Source organism: Phacochoerus africanus, chromosome 6 (genome assembly GCF_016906955.1).
Source record: "Phacochoerus africanus isolate WHEZ1 chromosome 6, ROS_Pafr_v1, whole genome shotgun sequence".
NCBI lineage: Eukaryota > Metazoa > Chordata > Mammalia > Artiodactyla > Suidae > Phacochoerus > Phacochoerus africanus.
The window spans coordinates 56821166-56844727 of NC_062549.1; the positions used below are offsets into that span (position 1 = coordinate 56821166).

General features: G+C 41.4%; 2 protein-coding genes across 6 annotated transcripts in view; both read left to right on the forward strand.

The window, feature by feature from the left end:
• Positions 1 to 17035, forward strand: part of TPD52 (tumor protein D52) — a 132267-nt gene extending 115232 nt beyond the window's left edge. For 2 of the 4 annotated variants that reach the window (XM_047783693.1, XM_047783690.1), the window contains exons 5-7: positions 5758 to 5799; positions 8049 to 8097; positions 14251 to 17035. In XM_047783693.1, the coding sequence (XP_047639649.1) occupies positions 5758 to 5799; positions 8049 to 8097; positions 14251 to 14370 (211 nt within the window). In that variant the 3' untranslated portion in view covers positions 14371 to 17035. The remainder of the gene's footprint in view (positions 1 to 5757; positions 5800 to 8048; positions 8098 to 14250) is intronic. The other 2 variants (XM_047783692.1, XM_047783691.1) reach the window with 1 other exon arrangement.
• A 4097-nt stretch (positions 17036 to 21132) lies between these two features.
• Positions 21133 to 23562, forward strand: part of MRPS28 (mitochondrial ribosomal protein S28) — a 96926-nt gene continuing 94496 nt past the window's right edge. The window contains exon 1 of one of the 2 annotated variants that reach the window (XM_047783695.1): positions 21133 to 21397. In XM_047783695.1, coding sequence (XP_047639651.1) covers positions 21182 to 21397 — 216 coding nt within the window. In that variant the 5' untranslated portion in view covers positions 21133 to 21181. The remainder of the gene's footprint in view (positions 21398 to 23562) is intronic. The other variant, XM_047783694.1, reaches the window with a different exon arrangement.

Below are 23562 nucleotides of genomic sequence, written 5' to 3' on the forward strand. Positions count from 1 at the left end.
ATCTGGTGTTGTTACTGCATTGGTTCAGGTCGCTGCCATGGCACAGGTTCGATACCTGGTCCCGAAGTCAATTCTGTACTTTGGTGTTCAACCTACAACAGCCTAAGGGCTTTAAGAAACTGTTAAGACGGTTTCCTCTGTTGTCTGTACTTTGTAGTATAAGGTTATTTGAGTTGTGTGAGGATATATTCACTCACAAAAGCCATTCTGCTAACAGGTGCCTATTCTGGACAAGTTCAAAGGATATAACTTAGGCCAGATATGGTTCTTGTTCAAAGAGAGCTTAAAGCCTCTGCCTGGACTCTGGTTAGCGGGAGAAAGAAGTGGGGCCTGGGAATGAGTGAAGAATGGAAGAGCTCAGTTAATATCTGATTATTAAACACTATTAGATGTAATATAAACAGAAATATAAAACTATGTCAGTGCTCTTGAGGTATGGTATGTTTTTCATCAGTACTTATCATTGTTCTTTCTCTATACTTTTGAAAACATGAAGTAAGTGTGGGTCAGTATGTGCTGTCTTATTAATTCACCAGAAATAAATTGAATTGGGTGCCTCTTTTTGAGCTGCTTATTACATAGTCACATTTTTTCATTTCATTTAAAAAATGCAATTGAGATTTTATTCTTATCTACCATTTTAGTCTGATTTTTTAATGAATAATATATTGCATATCAATACATGCAGGTTAAAGTAAGGCTTTATGTTATAACCTTGAAATGCGACAGATTTTCTTTTGAAAGCTAAATTTTGGAATTATTTCTTCCAGATTAAAAGTTGAGTAAAGTCATTTAAAAAATTATTTTTAGCCCAAGATGTTCTGTTTAAAATCAGATTTAATGGGTTCATTTATTATAGAAAATATGAGGAGTTCCCACTGTGGCACAGTGAGTTAAGGATCTGGCATTGCCAAAGTTGTGGTGTAAGTCAAAGGTGTGGCTCAGATTTGATCCCTGGCCTTGGAACTTCATATGCTGCGAATGTGGTTGAAACTGTAAAGGAAAAATTTTTTAAAAAAGAAAAAATATAAAAGCAATAATAGAAACATATGCAAACATATATAGTAGAAAACATATGTAAAGAGCCAACCTTTGGAGTTCCTGTCATGGCACAGCGGAAACAAATCCGACTAGGAACCACGAGGTTGTGGGTTCGATCCCTGGCCTTGCTCAGTGGGTTAGGGATCCAGCATTGCCATGAGCTGTAGGTTGCAGACGCGGCACAGATCTGGCATTGCTGTGGCTCTGGCATAGGCCGAAGACTCCAGCTCCGATTAGACCCCTAGCCTGGGAACCTCCATATGCCGCGGGTGCAGCCCTAGAAAGACCAAAAAAAGACAAAAAAGAAAGAACCAACCTTGGAGTTTTGTCGTGGGTCAGTGGTAATGAACCCAACTAGCATCAATGAGGACAAAGGTTCGATCCCTGGCCTTGCCCAGTGGGTTAGGGATCTGGCATTGCCATGAGCCATGTTGCTGTGGCTGTGGCACAGACCAGCAGCTGTAGCTCCCATTCACCCCCTAGCCTGGGAATCTCCATATGCTGAGGGTGCTGCCCTGAAAAGCAAAAAAAAAAAAAAAAAAAAGATAAATTAGCCCTTGGGATGTAGATATTTGTCATTGACCTTTGGTGGGTAAGTAAGAAAGAGAAGGAGGAGGGGAGGGTGGGGGAGGAAAGACAGAAGGAGATGGAGGGAGGGAGAAAGAAGAAATAGAGAGAGGTGGAGAGAAAGAGGGGTATATTTGTTTTTGATGCCCTGACAATTAGATGTCAGTGACAGGGAGGTCATAGGCCAGCCCTGGGACATGATAACCAGTGCTATCTTTGGAGGCCCTCTGGGGACAGACAGCTTTTCCCCAAGTGGGTGTTCATATTCCTTCCCCTCCTGTTTGTTTGTTTTCTGCTCATACATGGTAAACATTGACTCATGCCTTTACTTTTTTTTTTAGAGAGAGAAACTTAATATATATAAAGTTTTGTTTGTTTGTTTGTTTAATCTACACATGTAGGTCTCACCTGTGACATATGGAAGTTCCTGGGATAGGGGTCAAATCAGAGTTGTGGCTGCAGGCTTCTGAGCTGCATGTGAGACCTACACCACAGCTCATGGCCACACCAGATCCTTAACCCACCGAGCAAGGCCAGCAATCAAACCCACATCCTCATGGATACTAGTTGGGTTCTTAACCCACTGAGCCACAACGTGAACTCCTATTTAGTTATGTCTATTCTGAGTTTGGTAGATATAAGAGCTCCCAAGTTTTACCGACAGGAAACAGTAACAGTACTCAGGGACAGGTGGAGCCATGAGCCCAGAATCACAAGAGAATTATCTCCAGATCTCTAAAACAAAATGGGATTTTCCCAGCTGGTTTTTGAACTTATTTGGTAGTGATGACTGCTTCTTGTTCCTTTTATTTTCCCCTTTTAAGTCCTATCATAAATACCATTGGCACTTGCTAGGTATTTAATAACTTAAATGTCTCAAGTTATCATTTGATTTATACCTAGGTTTTCTTGGAAGCATATTGATAGTCCTTTTCTATGATAATACTGTAAAAACAAAATATTTTTTAAAATTTTATTTCCAACATGATTGAGTGTCTTCTCCTGTGTACCCTGTTTGTCACTTTCCCCTTTTCTCCTGCTGTCCACTGACATTGATGCTCCACCACTATCCATCTCTTCCTTAATCCAAGGAAGATCCCTTGATTAGTTATGCATAGTTCTCCACTGCTTTCTTTTCTTTTCTTTTTAATTTTTTTTTGTCTTTTTGTCTTTTTAGGACCACTCCTGAGGCATATGGAGGTTTCCAGGCTAGGGGTTGAATTGGAGCTGTAGCCGCTGGCTTCTGCCAGAGCCACAGCAACATGGGATCTGAGCCACGTCTGCAGCCTACACCACAGCTCACCACAACGCCGGATCCTTAACCCACTGAGCAAGGCCCGGGATTGAACCCTCAACCTCATGATTCCTAGTCGGATTCGTTAACCACTGAGCCACGACGGGAACTCCATCTCCACTGCTTTCTTGTTTTAATTCTCCATCCCCTGATAATTCCAAGTGACTTTTTTGATTTGATTTCTCAACTTGTATGAACTTAGGACTTGTTTCCTATGTAGCATAATCCTGAATTAATCTGTGCCCTGGATGTTGAATTCCTTGTCAACTTGATGCATCTAGAATTCACTTTTCTGATCATTCTTTTTCACTCTGCCTTTGGCCTAGTCCCTTTTAACTAGTTTGTATGCTGGTCAGAGGAGCACAGAACCCATCGAATGGTCTTTGAGAAAATGATCTTTAACGTACGTGCGTAGGGGCAGCGACTAGAATTAACTGTGCATTTCTGAACTTTGTAGTTACTTTATCCACCCATTTTCTCTCTTTTTTTTTTTTTTTTTGTCTTTTGTCTTTTTAGGGCCGAACCCAAGGCATATGGAGGTTCCCAGGCTAGGGATCTAATCGAAGCTGCAGCTGCTGGCCACAGCCACAGCCACAGCAACACAGGATCCGAGCCTCAACTATGACCTACACCACAGCTCACAGCAATGCTGGATCCTTAACCCACTGAGCAAGGCCAGGGATCGAACCTGCAACCTCATGGTTCCTAGTCGAATTTGTTTCTGCTGCACCACGGGAATTCCCCATTTCCTCATTTTGTCAATACTATTGAATTCAGTGTGTGGGTCCTATGGACAAATAATTTATTGCATGTTCAGCCAATAGTCGCCTTCATTTGCCAGGGTTTGGTAATTGCCACCAGAATGTTCTAGCATAGAGTCTGTTAGTTTTGAGGATTAGAAAGGGGAATGTGTTAGCTCACCTAGAAAGGGGAATGTGTTGGATAGAATGAAAGTTCATTTGGAATCCAAGGAGACAATAGGAAGCAAACCCAGGTCCTAGAAAGGGGAATGTGTTGGATAGAATGAAAGTTCATTTGGAATCCAAGGAGACAATAGGAAGCAAACCCAGGTCCTACCCAGACGAGTCCTGCTGACTGCAAAACTGTTAGAAATCAAGGTTGCATCTAGAAACCAAAGGAAAAAACCTCATCCTCTCCCACTTGAGCCTTCTTCCTGGCATGGTAATCTCATTTCCTTTACCTTTTTCTGTGCTTATATTCAATTATTTTTTTGGAAATTCTTGAAGTTTGTCTCCAAAAATGTCTTCCTCAATGTCAAAGCCTACAGCTTTGTAGCTCAGGTGCCTACCGTTAGCTAATCAGTGGCTTAATGTTCTGTTGATAAAATCCCAGCATCAGAATCTTAGTTGGCTCAGGTAGTTTGTTTGTTCGTTTGTTTTCATTCAGTCTAAACAATTTGTAGATTACTGGGAGGTCAGCTGTAGTAGATGGAACTCTACTGATCTGGTTGTTATATTGGTGATGGTGGAAGGTGGCTTTGGCAATTCTTTAGAGGGGTCTAAGGAAGGGCAGGTGACTTTTGGATTTGTCAACTAAGAAAGAGGATTTTTATTCATCTCTGTCTTTCAGTTATGGATCCAGCGTGCTGCCATAGATGAAGCAGGAAAAGAATTAGCAAATTCTTCCTAGAATGTAGTCTTATATCAAGGCATCTACCACTGTTATAATAGGATAGAGAGAATGCTGAGCTAATACAGTAGAGCTTTTCCTGTATTATGTACAACATTAAGTACAAAGATGTCTGAATCTTTTACTGATTATCTTGACTATATGAGCTGCTGGCTTCTTTTGATTCATAGCAAGGCTGTACTCCATATTATTACATATGAATGCAAAACTAGATTGAGGAGCTATACTTGAAGCAACACATCATCACTGGTAACAATTGAGTCTTGGAGAAAACTAAATCATAAACACACATGGTATTTAAATATAATTGAGAATTGATACCTTGGACTGTTCTGCTTACCCCAAAATGCTGTGTCAGTGATCAGAATATCATAAGCATGTCATTAGTATTAGCAGGGTACATCAGTGACTTTGTGAGCCCAAGAATTGAGGTATTTCCATCTTATGAACTGAGGTGGTCTCTATGGGATATGGCTGGAGAGTAGATAACCTTGAACCTGAGTTGCCTTTGAGTAAAAAGTTGGTCCTAGGAAAACCAGGGGCCAAATATTATTTGAATGGCCTTTAAGAACATGTAGTTTAATTGGGATGGAGTACAGGTGCCTCTTATTAGAAAACTGATACCACTGCTACTAAGGAGTGATATGTAACTTTAAAGTCACTTGAAATTGTCAAATAGTGACAAACTTTGAAAGCTTCCTGTTCTGGTAACAAGTATGTGGGAGAAAGATAGCTACAGGTGTCCTTCGGTGGCTTTGCTTGTGTGTCTGTGTGTGTGTGTGTGTGTGTGTGTATACATATCTTTATGTGTATGCTTCATTTTTTGAGGGGAGGTGCTGAACACTGGATTAGGAATCTCAAAGACCCAAGTTCTGCTGTGACCTTGGGTAAATAAATTATTTAACATTTGAGCCTTGATGTGAGACACCTTGCAGATACAGGTGAAAACACTTGACAGTTTTCAAAGTGCTGTGAAAATGCAAAGTCGAATTAGTAGCTCTGTTAACTACTGGGATTAAATTGGCTCATGAATAAAAGTAAAGTACGTTGGAATAACTTTGATCCCCTCCACCTCAAAAAGTAGGTCATTCTTCATGGTGCCAGGAGAACAAGCTCCTAGAAAGCTAAGTTTTGTTTGCTTTTTATAATGTCTAATCACCACTTTACTAACTCCATTTCTATCTCTTTTTAATGCTGCCTCTTAGTATACGCTCCATTCAACACTCAATTAGCATGCCTGCTATGAGGTAAAGTATATTTTTTACAAAATGTAGTTGGTCTGATGCTTTCTTATATTTCACTTAGATGTTTTACTTGAACTGTTTGGAAGTAGGAGATAGAATTCTGCTCTAAACAAGCTCTGAAGAGTTTTTAGTTAGTCTTCCTACAGTGTTAGGCTGGGGCAAAAAAATCCATTCAATGTTTGTGATTTAAAAAAAAAGAATTATTGGGAATTCCCATCGTGGCACAGCAGAAATGAATCTGACTAGGAACCATGAGGTTGGGGGTTTGATCCCTGGCCTCGATCAGTGGGTTGAGGATCCCGAATTGCCTCGAGCTGTGGTATAGATTGCAGACCCGGCTTGGATCTGGCGTTGCTGTGGCTACAGCTCCGAATAGACCCTTAGCCTGGGAACCTCCATAGGCCTCAGATGAGGCCCAAAAAAGACAAAAGACAAATAAATAAATAAATAAATAAATAAAAGAATTATTGGAGTTCCCACTGTGGCACAGTGGGTTAGGAATCTAACTGCAGCAGCTTGGGTTGCTGTGGAGGCTCAGGTTCTATCCCCAGCCCAGCACAATGGGTTAAAGAATCCCGCATCACCATAGCTGTGGCCTAGGTCACAGCTGCAGCTCAGATTCAGTCCCTTGGCCCAGGAACTTCCATATGTTGCATGTGTGGCCATTAAAAAAAAAAAAAAAAGGTATTATTGGTGTTCCCGTTGTGGCTCTCAGCAGGTTAAGAGTATGACTAGTATCCATGAGAACATGGGTTCGATCCCAGGCCTCACTCAGTGGGTTATGGATCCAGTGTTGCCATGAACTGCGGTGTAGGTCACAGATACAGCTCAGATCTGGGGCTGCTGTGGTTGTGGTGTAGGCTGGCAGCTTTAGTCCAGTTCGACCCCTGCCCTGTGAACTTCCATATGCCGCACCTGTGGCCCTAAAAATACAAAGAAGAATTAAAATTAATAAATAATAAAAACATAAGTATTACTGTTTCTGCTTTATTTTGTAAGCCTGTTCAGTTGTTTTCATTTCTGAAATCTATTTAATTGAAAAAGTGAACACTTGTCATCTAATCGGCCTTCTCTTTTTATGGATGTAGGTGTCCACCTCCTCTGTCTGCAATCCGCCTTTCTCTCATCCTCCCTGTTTCTACTTCCCTTATCCCAGTGTGATGTTTGGGGCCAACTGTGATTTGGTTCTGCTGACCTCTTTCATCAGGAAGATCAGGAAGCCCTTGCAAGTGGCACGTTTTATCTCCTCTCTTGACCTCTCTCTAGGGGCAGAGGATTTTTAACAATATATGCGTGGCTTAAACTTTAGTGTACATCACAACTACCTGGAGGGCTTGTTAAAAGCCCGTGCCCGATGGGCTCCACCTTGACTTTCTGATTCTTAGGCCTGGGGTGGGACCTGAGAATCTGCATTGCTAAGAACTTCCCAAGAGCCAGCAGGCCTGAGGTCCACACTTTGCGGCTAGCTGCCCATCACCATGATGGGAAGGAGGAAACCCTTTGTCCCCTTCTTCTCCTTTTGTATCTTGGTAATAGGAAGGCTCTAGAGGGCCAGTAGATGGTATAAAAACTGCGGAAACCCAGGGTGGGAGTAACACAGGCGCTGTGACCCTCCTTCATCCCTATGGATGAGTTTGAAGGCAGGGAAGAGGCTTTCAGTGGGCTCCAGGGTGCTTCTGTGGCAGTGGGGGCAGGGAGCTTTGTGAAGTGGGCAGAGCCACTCTTTTTTCCTGTCTGTTATGCCGCTCCTGGGAACCAGGGCGTGCAACCCCTAGGGTTTGCCTGTCCGGTTTAGCTCATGTAGGTTCCTGTAGAAATCTTGCCAGGCAGCCTGTGAATGTAAACACGAGTTCTGGAGCATAGCACCTTAACCCAAATCCGACTGCTGTAACATGGCGTTTTCTTATACCTTGACACGTTGGTTGAGACAGTGACAGAATCCGTGTTGAAGCTGGCCTTGTTCCCTCTCCTCACACAATTACTTGACTATATCTATTGTCTAAGACTAGCTGTCTTCACAGAATCAAAAGCATCATTTGTAGAACTCTTAGAACAGAAGTTGATAGTCTTCCATAATAAGATAAATTTGTATGTATGCCTCCACATCTGTGGTACAGATAAATATCTGTTGCTTGCTGATTGAGAATAATGGCATAGAGGAATATAGTCAACTAATCATTGTTTTCAGAATTGTTGTATTTCTTTTCTCAGTGGTTGCAACCTTACTGTTTGTTTTTCTCTTCTCTCCATAGAAACTCCCCGACTTTCAAATCATTTGAAGAAAAGGTTGAAAACTTAAAGGCAAGTAGAGGGAGGAACAGGGTCTTTGTGTTATATGTTGCTTAAATTTCTTTGGTGTGGGTGAATTATTTAAGTTAGCATTCCCTTCTAAAACTATTTAAATAACTTCAATAACTTGATTCTTTCCATTATTAGTGGATATTCAAGGTGATATATACTTTTTTTTTTTTTTTGGCTTTTTGCTATTTCTTTGGGCTGCTCCAGCGGCATATGGAGGTTCCCAGGCTAGGGGTTGAATCGGAGCTGTAGCCGCTGGCCTACACCAGAGCCACAGCAACGTGGGATCTGAGCCAAGTCTGCAACCTACACCACAGCTCACGGCAATGCCGGATCATTAACCCACTGAGCAAGTGCAGGGACCGAACCATAACCTCATGGTTCCTATTCGGATTCGTCAACCACTGCGCCACGACGGGAACTCCATATATACTCTTTTAATCAATGTTTTGAGTGAATATCGGAGTGTGGCAGCCTGACGGCTGCAAAGAAATGTATAATTTAAAAAACAATAGTGTTTTAGAAGTTTGTGCTGCTTTTTGCATTATTCATTTCAAATACTTTTGTCATTAGACAAAGTTGAATATAAACCTTATTGTAGGAATTCCTGTCGTGGCTCAGTGGTTAATGAATCTGACTAGGAACCATGAGGTTTCAGGTTTGATCCTTGGCTTTGCTCAGTGGGTTAAGGATTTGGCGTTGCTGTGAGCTGTGGTGTAGGCCGGCGGCTATAGCTCTGATTAGACCCCTAACCTGGGAACCTCCATATGCCGTGGGTGTGGCCCTGGAAAAGACAAAAAAATAAAAGTAAAAAATAAAAAAACCCTTATTATAGAAAGCACAAAACAATATAGAAAAGCACCAAAAACGCACAAAGAAGAGCTCCTCCAACCCAGAGACAGGAATATATAGTAGGACTGTGTTGTTATGCTTTAAAAAAGAATTAACCATAAATCATATACTTTTTTCTATGACAGTAAGTATTCTTTTTCAATATTAAATTTAACAGCTGCTTGCATTATAATGGATATTGTTTGTTCAATCCTTAATTATCGGACATTCTTATTATGATGCTGCTGCCATGGCGATCATCATTGATGATTCATTGTTTTATTTTTAATCAAAAAATAAATTTTATTTTGGTAGACATTTTCCCATAATAATCAGCTTTATTAATTTGTAGATTGTATTATCTTCAAAATTATACTCAAAACTGTAAAATCATCAAGGATCACAAGTGACCAAAAAGATTTTCTGTTTCCCATCCACAGCCCAGCCTTCTCTACAGGATTTGTGCAAAGCCCATATGTTCATTTCTTTCCAAACTAATTCTGATAATTATGGTAGATGTTTTGTTAAGGGTTGAAACTCATATCTTATATGTTTTATATAATTCAGCTGTAAAATACTCAGATTTTGTCTTTCAGAATTATATTTGAGTCACTTGTTTTTAAATAATACATCTTTTTAAAATTACAGAATCAAGGTATGCTTGTGGCAAGAAAACCACACACTGTATCATGATCTAGATCTTTTTTCCTTGCACATGCCCACACTACTACCCACTGTTTCTGTTTCTACGTAAATGTGTAAATGTTTTTCAAAAAGGAATCACAGTGGAAGTTCCTGTCATGGCACAGTGGAAATGAATCCAACTAGGAACCGTGAGGTTGTGGGTTCAATCCCTGGCCTCACTCAGTGGGTTAAGGATCCAGTGATGCCATGAGCTGTGGTGTAGGTCGCAGACATGGCCTGGATCCTGAGTTGCTATGGCTGTGGCTGTGGCCAGCAGCTGTAGCTCTGATTCGACCCCTAGCCTGGGAACCTCCATATGCTGCAGATGCAGCCCTAAAAAGCAAAAAAAAATAAAAATAAAAAAAAATAAGGAATCACACTGTACACAGACTCCTACACTCGGTTTCTTCAGCCCCCACCAGCACACATACTGTATGTACTGGCAGGCCCTGTTCTTTTTTTTCACTGATGCTTCTCAGGGGCCTCCAGTAGTCCTTGTCATATTGCAGCTACTTGATACATATTTGATGAACAAAACATATATTATAGTCATCTTCCTTTTTTTCTTTTTTCTTTCTTTTTCTTTTTTTTTAAGGCTGCACCTGTGGCATATGGAAGTTCCCAGGTTAGGGGTCAAATTGGAGCTTCAGCTGCTGGCCTTTACCACAGCTTATGGCAATGCCAGGTCCACTGAGTGAGGCCAGGAATGGAACCCACATCCTCATGGATACTAGTTGGGTTCGTAACCCCATGAATCACAGTGGGATCTCCCCATAGTCATTCTTCTAGGTCAGTACCAGAGACCTGCTTTATTCATGTTAATGCCTGGTCAGATATTTGAAAACAAACTGTACATTGCAGGAAGTCAATGCAACATTCAGATTCTCATTGTTTTAGGAATATCATAGCCTCTCCTTGAAATCTACTCTGAGCATTAGTTTTTGAAATGACCAGCTGGAAAATCAGGCAACCCAGGTTCTCTTGACACTGAAGATGAGGAAAAACCTCCCGGTCATTTGCTATATGTACTTTCCTCCTGAATATATTTAGACTATAAATTCTAGTGAAATCAGTTTTTGAAAAATGACTAGGCACCATTCAGATAAAAACATGTAATTAAAAATTTTTTATTATAGTTGATTTATAATAAAACATGCAATTTTTTAAAGCATAGTGTATTAGACAAATATCAGAAGGAAGCTGTAACCTAGAGTTGGATGCTTGGGATACAGTTTTTCTAATGTACATTTATATTCAGTTAAACATTAGGTCTGCATATACTTACATTTAGATTTTGGATTGAGTCATTACTTGTGGTTATTGGGCATTTACTGTGTGCCAGGAGATGAACACGATGCGTAGGAGAGACAGACCCTTTCTGCAAGATGTTTAGATGATTAAATGGCCAGTGAAAGAAAAGTGAGGTGAGATGCTGTGCCAGTCCGAGGGTGCAGTGAGGACCAGTAGCAGGAACGTCTGTAATGCTTGGCAGGAGGGAAGATCAGAGAGGGTTTCTTGGAGGATGCAGTTATGTAAATAGATGCCTTTAGTTTGAAGGGGACATTTGAAGCTTTGGGGCCCTTTGAGGAACACCAGGAACTTTGCTGTGCTGTAAGGTGCTGAGCAGGAGACGGCGCTAGAGTTAGGTGGGCCGCGTGGAGGAAAAAGTGAGCCACCATTGAAAGGTTTTAAACAACCTGAGTTGTCCATTCTTCTGTGCATTTTAGGAAGATCCCTGGCTGCCCTGCAGATCTAAGGCGAGAAAGACTGGTAGAGACAGGCTAGGAGGAAGGCTTGTAATCCAGGTGTCAACTTAAAAAAATGCACAACCTGAATGTTGAGAGTTAGGTTTTGTTTGGGGCAAAATTAGGACTCAAGCCTGAGACAGCATCTCAGGTAGCCCTGAGCAGCTGCTCCCCAAAGGCGAGGGAGGAGCTAGGATATAAAGGAGTTTTTGCATAGAAGGGCAGGGAACAGGAAAAAAAGAGGTTTGGGCTCACTGAAATCATTCCTTTGATATGCACCTCAGCTATGGGGCCAGTATCTTGAGTTTTCACAGCCTGCAGGACTCATCAGCTCTCACCCTTGGAAGTGACTGCATTCGCAGATGACCATGACATTCTTTGCTTATCCTTTACAGCCTGGGCAGTGGGCTGCCCACAGAGGAGTGGGGCGGGGGGGATCAGGATATGATAAAGGTGAGGGGGAGGTGTGCGCAGCCTTGCACACATTTTACAAAAGTTTGTTGCTGATCTCCTGAAGGTCACCACCAGTCACAAGGAGCAGACATCACCATGAAGGATTTTAGTGTTTCTAGTTATGAGGAGATGCAAGAATTGGGCACATAAAATCTTCTCCTAAAAATATGTGACTATCTGAAAACCTGTTCTTCCAGTCTTCCCAGATCAGTGCTTCACTCCTGATTTTCACCCTGAGCTCTGTTCAGGGGGTGCTGCAGGTCAGCATCTGCAGTAGCTCATAATTTAGTCCATGTAGAGGCTGATGGCAAGTGCTAAACTTCAATTCACATAGGCCTCAGATGGTGGTGTAGTGAATTGAGTTAGTGCCAATGGGACAAAGTCAGGAGATACTTAGAAATGACAAGAGTTCCCATTGTGGTTCAGTGGGTTAGGAACCCAGCATAGTGTCTGTGAGGGTGCGGGTTCAATCCCTGGCCTTGCAGTGGATTAAGGATCTGGTGTTGCTGCAAGCTACACTGTAGGTCAAATCCAGTGTGGATGTGGCGTAGGCTAGCAGCTGCAGTTCTGATTCGACCCCTAGACTGGGAACTTCCATATGCTGCAGGTGTGGCCCTAAAAAGAAATTACATTCAAGAAGTTAGTGTTCGATTGAGCGTGGAACAAGATGTAGAAGGATCAAGGACACCTCCAGGAGTCTGACTGGGAGGTGCTACTGCCATTAATAGTCTTACAAGAGAGAAGGGACCAGTTGTGTGGAGGAGGAGGTCAGTTTTAGACATGCTGGGTTACAGGAGAGCTTAATATTTTCTTATAATGAAAGAATATTTTGACAAAGTTAATAAATACACAGTGGATACAAGTCATGCAAATTTTTTGACAGTTCAAAGATTTTTGGGTGGGAGACCAAAAAGAAAGAGAGAAAATTGCAACTAGATTCCAATTGTTAATGAGTCTCTGGCCAGTCATTTAAGACTGAACAAAGGGCCAGGTCAGATGCAAACCCTCTATGAGTTGCATCTTTGATTATTGATTGGTTTCTTTCTATCTTTTTTTTTTCCTTTTCAGGACTGCACCTATGGCATAGGGAAGTTCCCAGGCTATGAGTTGAATCAAAGCTGTAGCTGCCAGCCTATGCCACAGCCACAGCAACTCGGGATCTGAGCCACATCTGCGACCTACACCACAGCTCAGCTCACAGCAATGCAGGATCCTTAATCCACTGAGCAAGGCCAGGGATTGAACTCACATCCTTATGGATGCTAGTCGAGTTGTTTCTACTGAGCCACTATGGGAACTCCCTGACGGGTTTCTTAATGTTAGTCAGCTGTCCTGTTGGTCAGTCATGAGATGTAACAGGGAGGAGAGCAGGGAGGAAGGGAGCATAGACACATCCTAGTCATTAAAGATGTGTAAGGGTATTTTGAAAGCATACAGTATTATACAGTTAGTATACAAATGTAAGGTAGATATATTCATTCAAACAAACGTGTTTTTTTTTTTTTTTTTTGGCTGCACCTGTGGCACGTAGAAGTTCCCTGGGACCAGGAATTGAACCCGTACCACAGCAGTGACCAGAGCCACTGCAGTAACAACACCAGATCCTTAATCCCCTGCACTACCAGGGAACTCCTAAATAAATGTTTATTGACAAAATTTCAGTGCACTTGCAGTGGTGCTTTCACATACTGGGTTTTTTTTTTCATTTTTGGCCTCTTGCTAGCATATGGAGTTCCTGGGCCAGGGATCCGCTTCGAGCCGAAGTCATGACCTGAGCCGCAGTTGTGGCAGTGCCAAATCCTTTAACCCACTGTGCCCGACCAGGGATTGATTCTGTGTCCCAGCAACTCCCAAGTTGCCGCTGATCCCTTTGAGCCACAGTGGGAACTCCTTCACATACCATTAACGTGTATAGGAAGCACCTGGAGATTGTTAAATTGTGGATTTCAATCCTGCAAGACAGAGGCGGGGAGGCCAGTCTTGAGGTTCCAAATGTCTAACAAGCTCTCCTGTGATGCTGAGTTGCTAAGTCCTTCTACTGCACTTTAAGTAGCAAAAGGGTAGAAAGTTTATGCTGTAACTGGGAAACATGCATCCATTTCTTTCCTTTGTTGTACTCAGGAATATTTCACAGTGTTGTTCAAATAGAAACAAGAGCTCAATAGACACTTGAGAATAACAGACATATTTCCTGTGAAGAACAATAAGCAGAAGGGGGAAGGGGTAGAACTTCCCAGCTTGAATATTTCAGCAGGGAAGTCTGCATACGTTTTCCAGTGGAATGGAATATTACAGCAGCACTAAATTCAGTACATGTATAATAATCACAGAGCTCTGAGGTTCCTGATTTATCTGTTCTTCAAAGTAAAAATCTGAGTTACTTTGTGCCGAATCAGCGAAGTTTCTGTTGCATAATGTCTCTTCCCTTTTGAACTTTTAACAGTCTAAAGTAGGGGGAAGCAAGCCTGCTGGCGGCGATTTTGGAGACGTCTTGAACTCCACTGCAAATGCTAGTGCCACCACCACGGAGCCTCTTCCAGAACAGACACAGGAGAGCCTGTGAGAGTCCTACCTTTGTTCTGCTACTCACTGCCAGATGCTGCAAGCGAGATCCAAGCACATCTTGTCAACATTCATTGCCCTGAATTTCCACCAGATGTGCTTTTGTTGAGCTTTACATATTCCTTGACCAACTATTTTGTGGGTTGAACCACGTAAAAAGATCCTTCACCTCTCTTCCTGGGAAACCCCCTCTAATGTGCATTTAAGGCCCTTTATTTAGGAAGCATCATTATACAGACACGGGCAGTACCTGGGGAGCCTCACTAGAATGACCTAAGAAGCTGTGGGTTATTGTAATGGCTTTTCTACTTTACAAAATTGCTCTGGATCTGGGATACGGGATTGATCTTTTTCTTCTACCCTGTTTTTGTTTTGTTTTGTTTTGTTTTCTCTTTGAATCTCTGTATATTTGATTCCTAAATAAGATTGTTCTTTAAAACTTTTCTGGATCCTGGTTATTAAAAGTCTTGGCAAGATTTTCTTTACTTGCAAGGGAAGAACTACCGGCTACAAAAAATATTTTTGAATAAACATTGTTTTGGTATATCTTACATCCTGGGTGTCTGAAGACACCAAACTAAATAAATCTGCTCTATATTCAATTTGTTAAGAGTTTTGTGACAGTATGTACCGTAATTCAAAATCCTAGCGACTTGAGGGTGGAGCCCTCACATCCTTGTTTATCACCATCTGTGACAGGAACCATTTCAGTGTGGTGGTTATTATGCCACTTATAGCTACTTATTTTTTACCAGATTAAATTTTTAGTTTCAGAGTAAACTATAACGTTCTGAATCAAGCATATTGCATTATCAATAGGTTGAAATATGAACACTCTCCTCAAATGTTTGGTTCAAAAGCCTGAAAGATTTTTAGATCTAGGTCGCTGAAAAAAATGCTAAAATGAATCACATTGGGGGAACATCTTCATTTAATTCATTTAGCACCATTTAAAAGAAGCACACCAAGTTATATGGCTAATATAACTTGAAACTCTTTTATACTAAGCGGTTGGTAATAACTCCTGGGGATTTAATGCATTCATAAAAATCAGCTCATCATTTTCTACTTATTTGTGTTCCGTGTGTTAGAAATAACAAAATGATACCATAGACACTGCTCCCTGGTTTGAAAACTGAGTGTCAGGGCTGAATGAACCAAAGCCTCTGGAGGTATTTGCATGGAGGCCACGGTACTCTATTAATTCTCATAGCTACTTGCTCATCACCACTATCTTTTCCTTATGCTGTATATGGTTATGGCCTACAATGTTGTATTTGTTATTTATCAAGTTGTGATTGTTTTATCATTGTTTATGCCAAATGTTAAATGCCAAGCTTGGAATATCCTAAAGCATGACTAGATTTACCTTGGGATAAATTATCTTATGAAAACCAAATCTGAAAAGCCACAAGTGTTGATTGCTATAAAATAACATGCTGCAACTCTTGATTGTTAGAGCTTTTGTTAGCACTTCAGATGCAATTGGAACTATGCTCAATAATATGTGAAAAGCTTAATAAATTCTGTGTATCAGTAGTATAGGTCTCAATATTTATTATGAGGCCAATGGTCTGGAAACAGCTTTTTGTATTAAATAGTCAACTTGTGTGTCCATGCTTTTAAAAAGGCAGTTTTTTTTTTTTTTTTTTCCATCTGCTTTAAGTCACTGCTTTCTGGTATCAGACTAACATAAATTATTTACTTGAAGAGGCTTTAAGGCAAAGGTTGCTGAAGCATTGTCCCAGTGGAGTGGATCTGTAGAAAATGATCATTTTAAAAAAATACTGTGCTTACTCAACATAGCTGTTAAATTATTTTTTTTCAGCCAGTTCATCTTTTAATTTTTAACTCACATCTTCTTTTCATTACATTATTTCTTGGGTGTTCTGCCCAATTACCATCTTTTTAACAAGAAAAAACAGAGAAGATGGCAATTTCCTTAGTTGAGTGAAATATCGTCAAATCTCTTTTTATTTAATGGGAGAAATGATAGAAATAAGGGTGGATGGTGGGATGGGTTTATGTGGGTATTGGTGATGGTTGTGAAAGAAGAAATTGGAGAATCACTCACCAGACATCTGCAGACATTTAATAGAGAAATGATTTATTCTACTGCAAAGGACTCTACCTCTAAAAGCAGCAAAAAGTAGAGGGAGGATAAATTTAGAAAAATAAACATCAACTTAGAAATATTATTCAAAGTAGTCTTTGTGGAAGTCATTATTATGAACGTACAGATATTTGAGCAATTCAAAGCATAATACTTACTTAAAACTCCAGAGGGGGGTTTGGTCACTCTCCTGTGTTTTGTTTTTGACCCTGTAAGAACACAGCAACTTGAGAATGAAATAGCAGCTAGTTAAGGATGCAAGAAGTGGGATAAAATAAAATAATTCCTGAAAGTATCCCCTTCTTACAAAGGATTGTCCTTAATTTCCGGAGTTTGTGGGAAATAAAGCAAGAATCTGTATACCTTTGAGGCCAGAGTCATCGGTGGAAGAGAGTAGAACTCATTGGATTATCCTAGTAGTAACTCAGATAAGCTGTTGAAGTAGAGAAAAGACATGTTTAATTTGGACTTACTATTTCTGGATGTGTTAATCAAGAAGTACACACCTTTTTTTGTATAGTATTTGAAAACAATAAAAATGTTATGATTTGGGTATGGGTTCTTTTGTATGTATTACTTGTCTGTTGAGGAAAGGGTAAATCCATTAATTATCCTACTTTCTCTCCAGACCCTTCACATTTTGAGCATAGCAAAACAGGAGCAGCTCTCTGGAATCAATGTAGGAACAAAAAATGCTACATATGTACTACAGAAAGTCATATATGTAAGTGACTATTTGCTGTGTATGTGCCAGAGGAGATGCTGCCTAAGGCCCTATGTTAGGATCACCTTTGTTTCTTTATAGCTTCCTAAGACTCAGGTGAAAAATCATTTTTTTACCCACAATGGAGAGATGTCTGTCTGTTAATTTAGTTGTTATAGAGGCCGTATTGGGTTGCAGTTAATAATAAAGCATCATCACTTTTAAGTAAAACTTCATAGATTTCAGTTTCCATGTTTTGATTCTGAAATCACAATGAGCCAAAATCAAAATGAGCCAAAAGAACTCACTTTTAGTTTTTTGGTCCCCAGAGGGCAGAACCCATATGTGCATATTACCTGCCAGGATTTCATGCTTAAAATAAATGCTCCTTGGTGACTTCCACTTTAACACTCCATCTCAACATGCGTTTAAGTTTTCCCCTTGGTTTCTAGAATTCACTCTTTACTTATTTCCCAGCTTGACTGTTTTCTGATATTCTCTTCTTCCAACTCCTTAAATGTTATTGCCCATCTCTAGTCATCTTCTCCAAGACTTCCTTAATGATTGTATTCATCTCTGTGGCTGATAAGACATCTTTAGAGTCATCCTCCTATTTCCCCAGTGTATTGCTACGCCTGTCTTTTCCCCAAGTTTCCATGCATGTTTGAGAGGCATGAATTTCTTTTCTTTTCTTTTTCGGGTCACCCCTGCGGCATATATAAGTTCCCGGGCTAGGGGTCAAATCAGAGCTGCAGGTGCCAGCCTATGCCACAGCCACAGCAAGGACAAATCTGAGCCACATCTTTGACCTACGCCACAACACTGGATCCTTACCCCACTGAGTGAGGCCAGGGGTTGAACCTGCATTCTCATGGATACTAGCTGGGTTCTTAACCCACTAAGCTACAATGGGAATTCCGAGAGGCATGAATTTCTGAATTACCTCTTTAACCACTTGACCACTATTTATTGAGCTTGCAATAACTGTTGGGCATTTCACACTCATTTCCTTTAATTCCTTACTCAAGGATGCGATGTAGTCACCATTTTCTAGATGAGATCACAGCTAGTAGATGTGTAACAGAACCTGAATTACTTTTTAGTCACTTGTCATCTGCCATCACTAATATTTTTACAAAGTGTCCTATCAGTTTTGCAAACTATATGGGAAAAAAGGAGCTTATATTTTTACTTTTTAATTTTTTTTTTTTGCCCCTCAGGCAGCTGTGGCACATGGAGGTTCCCAGGCAGGGGTCCATTCGGAGCTACAGCTGCCAGCCTACGCCATAGCCACAGTAACACCAGATCCAAGCTGCTTCTGCGACCCACACCATAGCTCACCGCAAAGCTGGATCCTTAACCCACTGAGCGAGGCCAGGGATCGGACCCGCAGCCTCATTGTTCCTAGTCGGATTCGTTTCCACTATGCCACGATGGGAACTCCTCCAGAAGCTTATATTTTTAATAAATCAAGAAGGAAGGTGTGGTTCAAGGATTAGAGCAGGATCAAAAGGTGCCATGAAGATATTAAAATATTGCTATTAAGAGTTCCCTTTGTGGCACAGTGGAGATGAATCTGACTAGTATCCATGAGGATGCAGGTTCAATTCCTGGCCTTATTCAGTGGGTTAAGGATCTGGCATAGCTGTAAGGTGTGGTGTAGGTGGCAAACGCAGCTCAGATCCTGTGATGCTGTGGCTGATTCGACCCCTGGCCTGGGAACTTCCATATGCTGCAGGTGCAGCCCTAAAAAGCAAAATGAAATAAAATATTGCCATTAGTGTTGATGTTACAATTGACCCTGGTATAAGCAAGGATAGCTCAGTCCTTCACCCTTTCATTTGATGCCTTTGATGCTCTACTAGGCATAACCGGAAGTCAGTTGATACAAACTTATTTTTTAGAGTCAGTATAAAACAGATTTTTTTCTTTTAAAATTTATTGTAGTTCATTTACAGTGTTGTTAGTTCCTGGTGTACAGCAAAGTGATTCAGTTATACGTATATATCCTTTTTCATATTCTTTCCCATTATGGTTTATTACAAAATATTGAATATATATTCCCTGTGGTATACAGTAGAACATTATTGTAAATCTTACACCTTAAAAATTATAGGATTTATCCCAAATTGCCTGTTGTCACATTCCTCAAGGAATTTATGATCTGGCTGACATGAGGAGGACATGAGTATAACACATCTGTTGAATTTCAGAGCTGGGGTATTAGTAATCTTGTTTGTTCTGTAGGTGCTGATTTAGTTAAGTGTGCAAAGCACTTCTTTATAACTTCAGATAGGGTTTAATAACTGTTTTATGTGAGGAAACCAGCAACATTAAATTGGCTTGCTTATCATCAGTATTGGAGTTAGGACTAGAACTATGCATTCTTAGTTGGCCAATGCTCTTTGCAACTGACGTGTGTGTGTGTGTGTGTGTCTGTCTGTCTGTTTGTCTGTCTGTCTTTTTAGGGCCACACTCATGGCACATGGAAGTTCCTTGGCTAGGGGTCAAAGCACAGCTGTAGCTGCCCACCAACACAGAATCTGAGCTGTGTCTGTGACCTACACCACAGCTCACGACAATGCTGGATCTTTAACCCACTGAGCGAGGCCAGGGACTGAAGCCAAGTCCTTGTGGATGGTAGTCGGGTTTTTCACCGCTGAGCCACAATAGGAACTTGGACCACACTTTTTCCTGAAGGGAAATAGAGTAGCAGCAGCCATAGAAAATAATGCAAAAATATCTCAGACAAGACGTCATTAATGGTCAGGGGCAATAAATGGTTTATGTACCAAAAGGGAGAACTCACCAGGAGTAGAATTTAAGTCCCCTACGGAATTTGAGAATTACCCTACCTGTGGCTAGTAAGAAGTCACGTCATTCATACACTTATGCGCCATTTCAAGGTTAATGCACTTCCAGTGTTGTCTCTACTGCCTATGCAGTTGATGAAAACATCAAATAGGTTTAAAATCCATAGTCAAAGGCATTTAAAAATAAAGACTATGGCCACACATAAAAACGCCTTCCATCAAAGGATTTGCAAATGAGCTGGAAAAGTGCCTGCTGCCTACCCCCAAATAAATAAGTGCTCGTTAATAGATAACTGCTGGGTAGAAGATGGATGGACAGCTTAATTCATAAACATTTCAAGTATGGCGTTAGGCTCGGTTTGGAAGAGGGTGGGCAAATTCTGGCAATCAACGTTGTGAGAGAAAAAGGGAGAAAATCATGTGAGGGTGGGGCCCCTAGTGATACATATTTAGGCATTACGAAACTTCTCAATTCCCTAGAAGAAGGTATTATAGCTAAACCAAAAACATCTAGTATTTTTGTAACGTTGGTGGACTGACTGCAGAATAGGCCACGAAAGACAATCTTGGATCCAGGCTTTCACAAATGGTTGAGCCCTACTATGTACCCGCGGTAGGGGATCCAGCAGCAAAATACTTGCCCTCGTGATTTACAAATTGAGAAGGCAGACTCTAAACAAAATCAGTATAAGTAAATGTCATGGCATATTAAGAAGCGCTAAATGGTATAGAGAAAATCGCAGGAGCCCAATACGTCTGGAGTTCCAATTTTAAATAAGATAACCAAGGAGAATGGCGCATTTAAGCAAAGACCAGGAGAGCGGTGGGGAACCAAGCCTTGGGGCCACCTGGGCATACGCGCAGGCGGCGGGGCCAGCTGGTGTCACATTACCAGAATTTACAGCAGTATTGTAAAGGGAACCTATAGGAAGGCGAAATTACTGCGAGCCAAGAAGCTTCTCATGCAAAATTTGGCGGGTCGCTGCCGGTAAGGAACCTCTAACTACCAGACTTGGTGCACCAGCCTCGGTTTAAGAGCCTCTCATACCACACCACCCCGGTGCACAGACTAGGCCACGCCCACAAGCCCAGAGTCCTCTGCAAGTAGGTGGACCTCTTGTGGCTCCGCCCCGTGACCTGCGCGCCTGCGGAGAAGCCAAAGGTCAGGGGTTGTAGAGCCGTCATGGCGGCGCTGTGTAGGACCCGTGCTGTGACCGCAAAGAGTCATTTTCTGCGAGTGTTTTTCTTCTCTCGGCCCTGTAGAGGCACAGGCACTGAAAGTGGCTCCGGAAGCGAAAGTTCTGATTCCACGGAGCCTAAACAGCGCCCAGGCGGCTTCGCGAGCGCTTTGGAGCGGCACTCCGAGTTGCAGCAGAAGGCGGAGTTCGGGCGGATGAGAGTGAGTAGCGGGAGTTACGCTAGAGACGCGGCGGCGGGCGGGGCCGGAGGGTAGGGCGGAGCCCGGCATCTGGGCTGGAGGCGTAGCCCGCCGTTTGGGTCCCTCCGGGAGCCAGGACCGAGCTCGGCGTAGGGGGTGTGGCGCTGGGGTCAGGGCGGAGCACGACGTAAGTGGGTGGGATTGAGAGCCTGGGGCAGGTCCCGCGTGGGGAGTGGAGCAAGGGGTGGCGGTGTGTTCTACCTGTTTTAGCTGCAGTGTGGTTGGAACAGCGCGTGGTGATTCTCCTCCGTTTGTTGTACTTTTGTACGGTATCTGTATGCTAGGTCTGCGCTGTTCACACTCCTTTGCACTTGTCCTCCTGAGCCGAGTGCTGGAAAGAAATCATCAGCCAGCGCTGCCAAGGCGGCGTCTAGGGCGACTCTGGGGACCTGGAATAGAGTTGGACTTTCACCGGTAGAGGCAGGGCTCTCTGCAGGTGGTGGTGTTCTACACAGTAGCTGCAGCATGGAGCTAGTGTCTGGCGTGCCAGGATCTTCATTTATGTTTCTTAATTCAGTGGATAGGCGAATGGGAAAATTACTGCTCTGAACTTGCGCAAGTAACTTAACTTGTCAGCGCTTCAGTTTCTTTTTCTGTAAGTGATCTTAAATCCATCTGTTGGGCAATAATTTTGTAAAATACGATAGAATTACTAGATAAATGAAAGGGAAGAAGTACACATAAATACTATTCAGATTTTTTGAGTCAGCAGAGATGGAATTGGATGTCTGGCATTATAATTTAATATTTATATAATTTTAATATAATTTAATATAAAAATAAACTCAGTTTCTCTGCTTATCTCCTTGGGAACCAGTACCAAACAGTTCACAGTTGGATAGTGTCCTGAATCATAGAAAACTTCCTGGCATCTAGCACAGTGCTTGACTCTTAGTGGGCACTGCATACGTGTTTGCCAAGTGGGTGAATGAATGAATAGTACACATAGTGTACATGTGAACTTATGTTGTGCCTGGGCTGTCTTTGAATTGCTGTCTTTGTGCGACTGCTTACAAACAGTTGTACAAGTGAGGGTAGTAGAGGCTTGAGCATGTAAGTTAAATGCGCTAGTCCAGAATGGTAACTGAGCAAAGACAATTGTTAAGCGCAATAATAGAACTGAAAGTTTTATTTTAGTGTTTATTGGAAGTTTTCAGTGCTTTCCTATTATATTTATGGTGAGAAATGTGAGCAGTTGTTAGGCACTGAATAAAAATTCACCTTTGTGAAAAATCTTTTGATTCACTCTTGTGAAGTTTCTAGATCTATTTAATTGAAGAGTATCCTGATAATACAAGATGAATAAAGTTCGTCTTTATTGTGTGATCAGGACTTTTGAAAAAAAACTGATGCAAAGTATGAAAGTAATATTTCCTTATTTTAAAAAGAGAATTTAAATATCATTGAAGGTTATTATGTGAAATATGAAAGACCCTTTTCACTTTCTCAAACCTGGAAGGTGTATTTTTTTTAAAATGCCTACTGCTGGAGATTTTATATATGTATATATGAATATAAGCTAACTATATATATATATCTATATATATGTACTTAAAATCATACAAGTTATTGGTACTCTTTGTTTGTTTGTTTTGTCTTTTTAGGGCCACACCCATGGCATATTGAAGTTCCCAAACCAGAGGTCGAATCCAAACTGTAGCTGCTGACCACGTTCTGAGATGTACACTGTTCTGAGATATCCGCCAGGGGTTGGTTCCAGGATCCTCTGCAATAAATACCTGGATGCTCAAGTTCCTTATAAAAATGATAGTTAGCTCCCTGCAGCTTCCACGTCTGTGAATACAGAGGGCTCACTCTACCTCACTGAAAAAATACTTGTTCAGTATTCCATGGTGTGGACATAGGGTAATTTATTTAACCACACCTTCGCTAACAAGCTTCTAGGTTGTTTCTGTTTTTTTTTTTCCCCCCCCTTAACATAGACAGAGCTACAGTGAGCATTTACATTTTTTTTTGTGTGTTTATGGGATATATACTGGGTTAAAATGTACACACGATTTGAGTTGGTAGATACGGATTGTTTATACCACACTCCCACTCACACTGCATGACACTGCCTGTTTCCTCACCCACTTATACATGTGGGGTATTAATAAGTGGATTTT